A 12,956-nucleotide genomic window follows, 5' to 3' on the forward strand; every position below is an offset into this window, starting at 1 on the left:
CCATTAATACACTGGAATTGGAAAGCAAAGATAAGAAATTTGCATACAAAATAAAGTACTTCCCTGGTTTTAATGGCAGGGCAGCTGCTGCTGGATTTATTAGTAAGCCCGACGAGTGAGAAACAATCCTTATCTTCCCGGACTAGACCAGTCACTTGGAACACCAATATGTATTTTATATGTGTGACAAATCTGGCTGATTTCAGTCCGTATGTGGCGATTCAAATGCTGGTACTTATCATCACGACTACAGCAGTCGTCTTTATGTTTCGCCTCACAGCTTCTTCAGATTTCGTCTCACAGCTGACGCAACTGACGCCTTTGAACATTACGCCTTTCGTTGACCAGAAACGGAGCCCTTTTCGTCTCACGTTGGGTCGTTCTGCCTTACGCCTGCGCCGGGTCTTTTTTTTTTTTTTTACGCCCGGTTGTTTTTCGCCTCACGTTACGTTTCACAAAGTGTCACTTACGTGACGTGGCACACCAAGCACTTTTGACCAGCGACTTCACGGCGAAACCCATCGACTGACGACTGAAACTCGTCACCTGAGACGAATAGCAGGACCCGTAAGGCCCGTCGACCGTCGACTGAAACGAACCGCCAGACCCGTCGACTTTGCCTTTTCGTTGAAGAACTCCACGGATCCACACGACTAGACCCGTCGGCTCTGATACCAATGACAGATGACTCGGAAGAAAACGATGAAGCCAGAAGAAAACAGTCGGGATGGATCAGCACGAGTACTTTTTTTCACCTCCCAGCCTTGCCTAGTATATTGCTGGCCAAACCATCGTGATCCGATTGCCAGCCGTCAAACCTTGGTGAGTCCTACTATTCTTGGACTCTCTTAATTTCTAGGCTCCCCTTAACCCCGTTCGGGCGCCCAAGAGCCCGGACGGTCATCCTCGTGCGTGTTCCCCTTGATTCACCTTAATGTCACATTAAATGTTACTTTAATGTCACATTCAATGTTTGTGACCTTAATGTCACATTAAATATCACTTTAATGTCACATTAATGTCACAGGTACACTTGGGAAGTAATCCCAAAGTGCCCACCAAGCATACGAGAAGTGTGCATAGCGGATCCTAATGTGGGCAAGGGCAGATTGGGTAGGAGCATGGTAACCACCTACAAAGCCCATGATGCAGGGATAGGGACACGCGGAGCAAAGGATGGAAATCCCTACATAGGAGTGACCCAAGGGATGTGTGATGACAGTCCATAAGAGCAAAGGATGGATATCCTTGTGTTGAAAGGTCTATAGGAACAGGAATAGTGAGGAGCATACCCATCACAACCATCCTAGAGTGGTAGAATGTGGTAAAGTGGGGATAGAAAAAAGATACAATATTAAAGAGTGGCATTTCCCCTAACGATACACCAAGAGGTGGAGTGAATGGAGGGTAGATAGATCGTGGGATGGAGAAAGAGAAAGTGTTGGAAGCGGAGATGAAATATAATCCAAGTTGCTTGATGAAGGATATCTGCTTCAAGAGCCTCCTCTATTAAAGTTAGCATACTCAAAACCATCCGGCTCTTGCACACCAAAAGGAGAAACAAGAGAGGGTTTTGGCTCATACGACTTAAAATGGTTATACAAACCTGACATAAGGCCTGTCTAGGATAAAGAAGATGAATCGTCAAACGCACCAAATATCATGGTCCCTCCAAGATTAGAGAGATGGCCAATCTCACCCATCGGTCCAAAAGGAGTAGTAGCACTCGTTGAAGTGTAAACTGAACTATACGTGATGCGCAAGCACTTCTCAAAACTCTTCATCTGTAAGATGACTAAAACAAGAAGAAGATGATAAAGGTGAAGGTGTGTCTACGTCCTCCTCGAGACCATAATGCCTTCTTAGAGCCTCCAATGATGAAGAAGCTTGATAGGGCATCATAGGATCCAAAGAAGAAGATACCTAAGACATTAAGAGTCAGAATCGAGTCACATGTGAGACTTGCACAAAGATTATCCTTCACAATCACCGCATTATACTCTTTAGAAGAGCACTTGCTCTGATACCATGTGAAAATATGCTAGGGTTTGCACTAAGGAATCACAACATGTACGACCAAGATTGGAACACAAAGACTCAGACAAAGACAAGAAAAACTCGAACCCTAAATGCAAACGCAAAAACTCAACACTCAAACACAAAGACAAACACAAAGAGAAGAGACTCTAAAGTAAATGAATGCTATAAATAAATGTAAGAGTGTACAGAATGCCCGAGGGCAGAGCAATGCAGTATTGGAGAGTGACATCCACCGGAGACAAATCCCAAGTTCTGTGACCACCGATCAAAGTGTCGAAGTGCAAGAAACACCAAACATTGATCATCAATGTGTCAAGGAACTAAGGCGACAACAAGAGAGGTGTTTACTGATATAGACAGATTGCTAAACAGCAAAAACGCAAGTACTGCCGCAGATGCCCAGTGGAAGAGATGGTAGCAACCTATCGCTTAGCGCACCAAATGTTGAAAATGCAGGCTGATTAGGTGCTATGATGATGCAGCAGATGGAGACCTCCAAATGGCTGAAAACATGTTGCCTAGGATTGGATAGTGATGGGCTATAGTCAGTGATGGTGGCTGGACAGCAAATGGTAGGTGGCTAATGGCTGAAATTTGTACGGCAGAGTGAGAAACCTGCACAAAAGGATAAGGCTGAATGGTGGGCAACACATGTCTGTTTATCATCCCAAAAATTTAGGGTTTTGGGGGACCACTAAAACTCTCTCAAACCGTGCACCAAATTTGCATTTTTCATTAATTAAGCATGTTTTGGGGCTGTTTAAAAATGCTAATCAGCTGTAAATCCTGTTTTAGCTCAACATGCCCTTCCCACAGTGTGGGCACTTGGGCTTATTCTCCTTCTCATCCTTCTTGTCTTTCTACTTCTTGTCCTTGGCCTGTATCTTCTTCTTCTTTCCTCCACCTGCACCTGTAGTAAAAGCCTTGTTGGAGCCAGAACTATGGGCCCCAACCTCTTTGACTCGCTCATCATCCAATCAACTTCCATTCTAGTTGCGCTGCTTTTCCAGCTGTGTTTTCAGTCAACTATTGCTAGCAGCTACACACACTCTCCACATTTCAATGCATTTTGCATTTGTCCTCCTGTCCACTTTCTGCAGGTTTCACCTAAGTTTCAGCGGTAAAGGCTGTCCTGCTGACTATGTTTGACCAGGCTTGTGTTTACCTGGAAAACTTCTTGTCCAAAATGTGTGCTGTCCATTTCTGTATTCCCCAGAATCTCAGCAGTGATCGCATCTGTATTTTCCACTTTACAACACATGAGTCTTGACTCTCAGCAGTAAAGGTTGCACATAAAAACAATTGACCAGCAGACCACAACTGTGTTTTCAAGCCAGACTTTTTGTACAAGCATATGCATGATTGCATGATCAGCTTGTATCCCTTTGTTATGGTCCACTGTAGTCAGTGCAATCCCAAAGCTCAAATTGCAGCTGAGGACTATGCCTGGCTCTTCCACTTTGATAGGCTGATACACGGTTGTACAAATCTCCAGCAATCAAAAAAAGCAAGTACTCCTTCATTGGGGGCAGCTGCAGGGTATATGTTTTGGGCTTTCTATTTTCAATTATGTATTTTCCTTTTTGGATTTTCTTCGCATTTGAGACCAAATTTGCATTGGATTCTTCTCTCTAAAACCTAAACGTTAATGTCTGCATTTCATTTCATTTCATAAAATGTTGGTGAGTTGTACTCGGGAGCTTTTAGGACAGATATCCCTGCTAGACTTCCACATGTAACAATGCCCATAGCTCCCCCTTCACAAGTTGCCACTCTCACTGCTTGGCTAAGCCACACAATATAAAAAGGTGGTATGACATGTTGTACCTGGACAGACCTTATGCAAAGTCTGTAAGGCCATTACAAGGGTTAGGCTATCGATTCTAAACAAGCTCACTTAGGTATCTGAGCAACGGCTAGCCATTCAATCCAATATGTACTCCCTAAGGCCATAGAACCAGAATTAGGCAAGCAATTCAAACTAAATCAATGCCATGGATGTCCAGTACCAAATTATCAGTCATGTCAGCAGCCATAGATATTCCTACCCAGCTTTTAGCTTTCAGTGAGCTTGTAGGCATATTTTACCGGACTTCTGCACTCACAAACTCATCAAGTTTCAAATTTGCCCATGTGTGCAGAGTTTCTCCTACTGAAGCATGTGACAGAAAATGCGGTATTGACAGAAGGGGAAAGCATAGAATCATTGCATTCACGCAATCTTTGCAACCCTTGTAGTTGGATGAAAGAGGCTCCAACCTGCAAACTTTACTGTTGTAGTTTTAAGGATGTTTATAAGAAAGTTGCTTTCCGAATAAAGAAACACAAACTTCTTACTTTACTTTTGAGTAATTTACAAGTCGAACCGGATTAATAATTGATCAAGCACAGAATGCACTTTGCTTTTGCAAGATCTGGCCTTTAATTCTAGGAAACAGAACGAATGAAAAGAAAAGAAACAAAACATAAAACAGATCGACGATAGCATACCAGGTAGCAAGGTAGATTCACTTTCTGGCAGGCACTCGCACATGCAGGGTGCACAAGTTCCGAGATCAGCAGAGGATGCCCTTGCAATGCGCCAATACAGAGAAGGCCCAAGAATGTAGATTGCAAGCCCAAATGTGACCATGACCACGATAAGCTTTACGCCAGAGAGGCCAGCCCCAGAGGAAGCCGGTGGTGGAGGCATGCTGCCCAACAGCCAAAGCCACTCGAAATGCAGGTTCGGGAGCAAGCACACGGAGTATTTCCTTCAGAGCGAGGAATGGAGCGCGGTGGGCGGTTTGGGGAGAGTGGGGAGAGCAGGTGGGTCACGACTCACAAGAGGCGCAGGGGGGGAGCCCGGGGGGCAAAGAGACACAGAGAGAGAGAGAGAGAGAGAGAGAGAGAGAGAGAGAGAGAGTAGGCAATCGTGATGCGCAGGTGAAGGGCTGCTTTCATGTGGTCAGTGTGTTAAGCTGACGATGACGCCATGACCATTTGCAAATACCGATAGAATTGGTTCGATTGGCTTCTACCTATCCTCCTTTTCTTGGTTCTGCTGTTGACATGTTTGTGCTCCGTTTTCTTCTTCTTCTTTCAACACCCTGTTTGCTGTTGTGATTGTTGCCTCTTTCTTCACCTACTACACGTTTTCATCTGTTGTTGCAATAATTCATTATCATCCATTTTTCTAATTATCCGTTTGTCACACAAGTTGGCACTTGGTGTCCTTTGACCTAACAGCCATGTCACACACAATGCTAGTGGGGACTAATCACCACTCCCCCCACCTAGGCAATGGTCACGCCCTCTAATCTTAGCGAGGGTGGAGGTAACAATAACACCTACGTACCTCTATTAGCACCTCCTCAGAAAAACATGCCAACACAATGATAGTGGAGCCAATCCCCTCCAACCCTCTCTCGTTAGCATCATGTTTCAACACAACGCTTCAACCCTCTCTCGTTAGCATCACGTTTCAACACAACGCTTCAATCTCACAGCATTCCCTTTCTCACACCTAATCAATGGCTACTTCTTGGTGCACCTTTCACACTTTCTCTCGTGGCTGGCACAACCTGTCTATTAGTGGGAGGAGGCTATCCTTGCATATACCCATATTATCCCTCATAGCGTTAGGGATGACATAACTGCAAGCATGCTTTCACATGGCACAATTTCTTAAACACTCATCGAGCATGAATAATTCAAAGTTTCCCATGCCCTAAAACAAATTCAGTTGTGTAAGTACTTGATCGTAAGTGAACAAGTATTGTCATTAAAAAAAATGTGAACAAGTATGCTAGCTACATAGAAGCTTAACTTGGGGAAAAGATTTCTACAAACATCTCCATGAGTTATGCAATTGAATTACTTGCATAAATGGTACTAACAATCCTCACATGCGATATGGAAGCATAGCAAATGATGCCATGCCCTAGCTTGTACACTTTGCAAGCAACTGACTAGTAACAAATCCTTGTCGATGATCAGATCATAAATCAACAAGATTGCTCATTGTGCATCAGAGCATTGCTATATGCTAGTTTTTCTTTTCCTCTTGTGCTAATTCTAATGTTGATACGGAATGAACAAGCTCTTTGAAAAACCAAAAAACCTACAAAGTGTTAGTTAACTGCTTGTAATTCTCCTCTCAAGAACAAGCTAGGTCCCCCTGTAACTATGGCATGCCCTTATAGCCAATGCTAATAAAGTTGACGAGCATAACTAGAGGAGTAAGCAGTTTATCCATGGATAGAGTATGTTAATGCAATTATAGTGCAATGCCTCATATAATATCTAATGTGGTGTAGAGCATCATTATATTGTGCAAGTCATGCATCCAATAATATAATGATGGCATTGTTGTAAATTGCATAGGCAACTCACCCCATGAGTTGGAAGGCCTTTCCCTTTACTAATGGAAGTAAGCAATCATGCTATTATAACTAAAGCGTTATGATTGAATAGTTAATAGTTGGCATAATTAAATTTATTAAAGAGTTAATTGTTGTAATTTGTGAATTTGTGAAACCTACTTATGTTACTTGTATTTTGAAATACCTTTTACCACTACTACATTGATGTAAGCAATCATGCCATTGTAGTTAGAGCACTATAATGATTAGTTAATAGCTAACATTGTTAAGTTTATTGAAGAGGTAATTCTACTAATTTGTGAATTTGTGAAACCTACTTTTGTGACTTGTACTTTGGAAGACCTTTTACCACTACTACATTGATGTAATTGGTCGATGCCATGATTATTAAAGCACTATGGTTGATTAAATGGTTACTATATTCCATGCATAATACATTCCATGCCTAAAACAACATAACTACGCTTTGCTCTAATAGAAGAGTTTCACATCATACAAAAGTATAGAACTTATGTTCATGTGAGATCCTCGTAGTGCTTATCAAATAGACTAGAAAGTAATGTTTTGGTTGTTGATTGGCTTGTAGATTTGAAGGACATAGACTTTAGCACACAAGCTACATGACTTTCTTATAAGTGTCCTTCATATTGAAGATTGTTTGTCCTGTCCAAAGCTGTAAATAACTTTACTACAGTTATTGAATATATTTCACTTTTTTGTGCATTAAAAAAGAAAACCTAGAACATGGGACAAATCGTAAAGTATCTTTTGAATGTTTCATTGAGAGCATTATACAAGCATATACAAATATGCAAACAAGAATAATGAGCAATGATTTTAGGTGCACTAAATCAACTTCTGCATATCTTATATTTTTAGCAAAAGTTCACACTATGCAACTCCTCACTTAAACTCTCTTAAACTTCCCCTTGTAGATACATAAAACTCTCTTAAACTTCTTAACTTAGATATATTTTCAAGGATGCACAATTATGGAAATACAAAAGATCATGAGAAAGCATAGAAAATAACATTATATAGAATACTTTAAAGTCTCATCCAACTTAAACAATATGAAATTTTGGATAATAGAAGTTAGCTAAACCCTTAGAAAACATTCAACCACTATGCTAGAATTAAAACAAAGTGTATTTCATGATAGACATGAGATTTCTAGATTGTGTGAATGTGTATAAGTCAATATATTTACATACACATAGTTGCCGTAGTTTATAGTTAAAAGGGGTAAAACCATGCAAAAATTCCAGTTAGTCAATATATTTACATACACATAGTTGCCGTAGGTATAGTTAAAAGGGGTAAAACCATGCAAAAATTCCAGTTAGTCATTGACACATAAAGTTTTACTAAACGCTACACCAATGTCTACAATTGAAAATATACCTATGTAGCAATTCGCAAAATACATGAAAAAGGCTAAATTGGTAGAATGTAGAACTAAAAATATGGAAACTAATTCCATACTCTTTTTTGTTCCTAAGTAAGAGTATACATGTGAACATTGAATTTGCAATTAAGTGTGCTTACCAAAAGCACTACCAACACCATACACCAAAAAGTTTGAAGATAACATTAAATTCACAATCTTAATAAAGTGTGGATTAAATTCATAGCACATTGTGACTATCAAAAAGCACCATCTACACCAAAAACTAAAAAAGTTTGAAGAAAACCATGTTAAAGACCTTAGCACATGCCACAATGAATAAAAAACTAAAAGTGTTTACCATAGTGTAAAGCAAGTCAAAAAAGAGAACACAATATATTGTGCTCCTTCATGAGTACTCATTTATAAATATAATTTAAATAAGGTGAGTGTGAGCTTTGAGCTTGTCCTTATGGAGCATCCCTTGCACTATTTTGGAACAAGTGATAATTATAGTGTGATGCCCAAGAGCTTGATATGCATGTCACCACCAAAACTCCCTCCCTCCCTCCCTCCCTCCCTCCCTCCCTCCCTCCCCCCCTCCTCCTCCTCCTCCTCCTCCTCCTCCTCCTCCTCCTCCTCCTCCTCCTCCTCCTCCTCTCTCTCTCTCTCTCTCTCTCTCTCTCTCTCTCTCTCTCTCTCTCTCTCTCTCTCTCTCTCTCTCTCTCTCTCTCTCTCTCTCTCTCTCTCTCTCTCTCTCTCTCTCAAAGTTGTCATAGTTGTCAAGAATGCAAAACACCTCTAACGCAAATTGTGACAAACCCTAACAATACATTAGAAATGCCTAAAATGTAGTGGACATGGAAGTGAAACAATATTTCAACTACTTTTAAAAATGTTTATAAACATGTGCATAGTCTATAATATTAGGTGATCACATAGCTTACATACACAGTCACCAGGTATGACAACCTCTTCACATTGAGTACTCTAGCATCAACTAAAATGTGATCATCACATCTACTCCATCACCCCTATTGCATCACCTCCATATAATTTGATCTCGACACCTCCACCAACTCCTAGACCACATCACCTTAACTAATACTAGCATATAATTATCCAAGTGGTGGAAGGCATTACCTTTGGTGCATAAAACTTGATTCTTAATATGTTCTTCTACATTGTAGTCATTGTGAATAAGCATTTGGCAAAAACTCCATACACTATTCAATAAGTATTTGACTTAAATATCCAAAATGACTTAATTACATAATGTGAGATACATAGATTTGTTGTAGATTGCATGCCTTTTAAAGTGAGCACTAAATTACATCATGTGAGTTACAACATCCTTTATATTTTGAGTTAGATTTGCATGCCTACTAAACTTGAAGTGTAGATTATTCCATACAAAATAAAGAAAAAGAGGTCAATGTTGCTTACAAATTAAAACTTGAAGTGCCTATTATTCCATACAAAGTAAAGAAAGGAGGTCAATGTTTCTTTGACATTAAAACAATTAAGAGGTGCCTTGGAGTTTCTTAGCATTGCAACGCCTACATATAAGTTCAAGGTCAATGGTATAGAGTATTGGAAAAAGAGACAAAGGTTATCTATATTGTATAAGTTGTTTACCTTCCACTAATATAATATTTGAACCATGACTATATAAACAGTTGAAAGTTTTTTCTTGCACATTGGCATCATTGTGAACAAAGGTTTGGCAAAACTTTCATATAATATTTTACAAATAAAGTATCTAGTTTACATATTCAAGAGGATTGTATTACATCATGTGAGTTGCAAGATGTCAATGCATATGTACTAAATATACAAAATAATCTAGTTCTAGGTCAAGCTCTTGGGTTTTGCATTATAAGTATGGCAATCTCTAATTAGAACAATGTTTTCACGAATATATCATTTAATGAGTATGGTACATGGTTTATTGTATGAGTCAAGTGAGAAAAGTAATGGTGGGATGCAAAATCAATGCAATGGGAGAGCAAGAAGGTAAGAGAGAAGCAATGATGGGATGTATAGTCACTACAAGGGGGAGAGAGAGAGAGAGAGAGAGAGAGAGAGAGAGAGAGAGAGAGAGAGAGAGAGAGAGAGAGAGAGAGAGAGAGAGAGAGAGAGAGAGAGAGAGAGAGAGAGCACAATAAGTTTTTTGCTAGGTACTAAGATATCATTATTTTTCATTAACTTCACTTATATATCGTTATATGTAGTGGATACTTATATAAGGGATGCCCACTTTTCGATCTTTGGCCATTGGATTTTACCCCAAAACCTCCTATTTAAAAGCTAATGGGCCTTTGAGAGAGAACAGAAAGTGAAGATATTATCTAATGCCCATGGGCACTCTATAATGTGTTAAGGCTCGAAATATAAAAAACTTCATAAGAAGATCTGCAGGATTATCATCCATATAAATCTTGACAAGATCGATCCGCTTGTCCTCAAGCACCTTCTTGATGAAGCGATATTTCATCTTAATGTGCTTTGTCTTTATATGAAAGGATTTCATGCCAACTAGATGGCACTTTAACTATCACAATATAAAATGGGCACCACTCTAGCAATGGCTAGATCTCCCACTAGATGAGCAAGCCATATGGCTTCCTTGTATGTCTTAGTGGCTACAACATATTCAACTTCTGTGGTAGATAAAGCCATATATGGCTATAATTGAGAGACCCATAAGATCACACATCCTGTGTGAATGTGAACACATTACCTATCGTGGACTTCCTAGAGTCTAGATTCCCTACAAAATCAACACCTTCATACCTAAGGATAGATGTGTCCTTTCTTTTGAAGAAAATCCGCATAACATTAGTGCCCTTTAAGTATCTCATGATACTCTTTACTACTTCCCAATGCTTCTTTCCATGGTTTGCCACATGTATGTGCTAACCACTTCCACTACATAAGCAATGGTTGGACTTGCCATATGTAGCAACCATAGTGTTAGATCAAGGCACCAACCATGAATGCTTAAGTTACCTTGGCCATTTCATCTTTCTGCTTGTTTGACTTAGGGCTATCCTCTTGGATAGCTTTAAAATATAGAGGTGATAGAGCATTGATAGCTTTTTCCCTCTTCCAATTAAAATGCTCAAGTATCTTCTCAATTTATCCTTTTTGAAATATATAGAGAAGCTTCTTGTCTTTGTCACTCATAATCCACATGCCAAGAATGTGATTTGTATTCAAAGTCCTTCATGTTAAAGGTTCCATGCAACCCTTTCTTCAATGCATCCACATCCATAAGTGACTTCCTAGCAATAAGCATGCCATCCACATAAAGGATCAAGATCATGCAACCTTTCCTTCAATTCATCCACATCCATAAGTGGATTCCTAGAAATAAGCATGCCATCCACATAAAGGGTCAAGATCATAAGGCTACCATCCATAGCCTTCATTGTGTATAAGTAGTAATCCATTCCACTCCTAGTGTCTTCTAGAGACCCCATGAAGGCATCAAACTTGTGATACCATTCCCTATTAGCCTTCTAATTCATATAAGCTCTTGTGGAGCTTGCATATAAACTATTCCATCCTTTTATGACAAATCCTTTTGATCATCGCACATCAATATCCTCATACAAATACCCATGCAAGAAAGCTATCTTGACATCCATTTGTATAAGCTCAAGATCCTAAGAAGCCAATTCGAGCACCATATGAAGGGTAGTCATCTTGACTATTGTTGAGAAGATCTCATAAAATTCTATACCCTTCCTTTTGTTTAAATATATTGGCTACTAATCTTACCTTATATTGAGGAAATGCATCAGATGGAGACATTTTCAGATTATACATCCATTTAAATAGAAAATGCACACTTCTAGTTTCCAACTTGCAATTTAAGCTAAAGAGTCCATCTTTGACTACATAGCCTTCTTCCATTCATGAATATCATCCCTAGTTATTGCATCAACATAGTATAAACGCTCTCCAAAATCTATCACCATGACATAATCAAGAGATAGAGTGTAACTCTTTGGTGTTCTAGAGACTCTTGTAGATTATCTCAATATTGCCTCATGCAAAGCATCTAGAGACACTTATAGCTTATCTCAATGTTGGCTCAACTCGAGCATCTAGCTATCTTAACTATCTATCTTGATGTGTGTGAGGTTATCCACCTATCTATGGCACTCCTACCTTAATATTTCATACCTATCCTAGGCCTACATCATGTGGGATAGGTCATACATGGTGCTCACATAATGATTGTCCATCCTCTCGGAATACTACTTTAGATATCTCAATTTTCTTGATAGGTTATTTATGCATCCTCTCCTCATTGAAGAGTATCAAGATCATGCAACCTTTTCTTCAATGCATCCACATCCATAAGTGGATTCCTAGCAATAAGCATGCCATCCACATAAAGGATCAAGATCATAAGGCTATCATAAGGCTACCATCCATAGCCTTCATTGTGTATAAGTAGTAATCAATTCCAATCCTAGTGTCTTCTTGAGACCCCTTGAAGGCATCAAACTTGTAATACCATCCCTTAACAGATTTCTAATTCATATAAGCTCTTGTGGAGCTTGCATATCAAATATTCTAGCCTATCACGACAAACCCTTCTAGGTCATCACACATAAATATCCTCATACAAATACCCAAGCAAGAAAGCTATCTTGACATCCATTTGTATAAGCTCCAGATACTAAGAAACCAATGTAAGCACAATATGAAGGGTAGTCATCTTGACTATCGCTGAGAAGATCTCATCAAATTCTTTACACTTCTCTTGATTAAATATATCGGTTACTAATATTACCTTATATCGAGGAAATGCATCAAATGGAGACGTTTTCATATTATACATCCATTTGCATAGCAATGCATACTTCAAACTCCCAAGTCGCAGTCTAAAGTAAAGAGTCCATCTCTGACTAGATAGTCTTCTTCCATTCATGAATATCATCCCTAGTTATTGCATCAACATAGTTTAAAGACTCTCCAAAATCTACCACCATGACATAATCAAGAGATGGAGTGTATCTCTTTGGTGGTCTAGAGACTCTTGTAGATTGTCTCAATATTGGCTCAATTAGAGCATCTAGAGACTCTTATAGCTTATCTCAATATTGGCTCAACTTGAACATTGTTAAAGGTGGTGGCAACATTAAACA

The 12,956-nt window shown here is 39.4% G+C and overlaps 1 protein-coding gene across 2 annotated transcripts in view; it reads right to left on the reverse strand.

Moving 5' to 3' along the window:
- Positions 1–5,165, reverse strand: part of LOC148022685 (uncharacterized) — a 28,241-nt gene extending 23,076 nt beyond the window's left edge. The window contains exon 1 of one of the 2 annotated variants that reach the window (XM_087695637.1): positions 4,531–5,165. In XM_087695637.1, the coding sequence (XP_087551763.1) occupies positions 4,531–4,732 (202 nt within the window). In that variant the 5' untranslated portion in view covers positions 4,733–5,165. The remainder of the gene's footprint in view (positions 1–4,530) is intronic. The other variant, XM_087695636.1, reaches the window with a different exon arrangement.
- Positions 5,166–12,956: the final 7,791 nt, after the last annotated feature.

Source organism: Lygodium microphyllum, chromosome 16, assembly GCF_053477565.2.
Source record: "Lygodium microphyllum isolate KBCC chromosome 16, Lygodium_microphyllum_v1.1.10, whole genome shotgun sequence".
Lineage (NCBI taxonomy): Eukaryota > Viridiplantae > Streptophyta > Polypodiopsida > Schizaeales > Lygodiaceae > Lygodium > Lygodium microphyllum.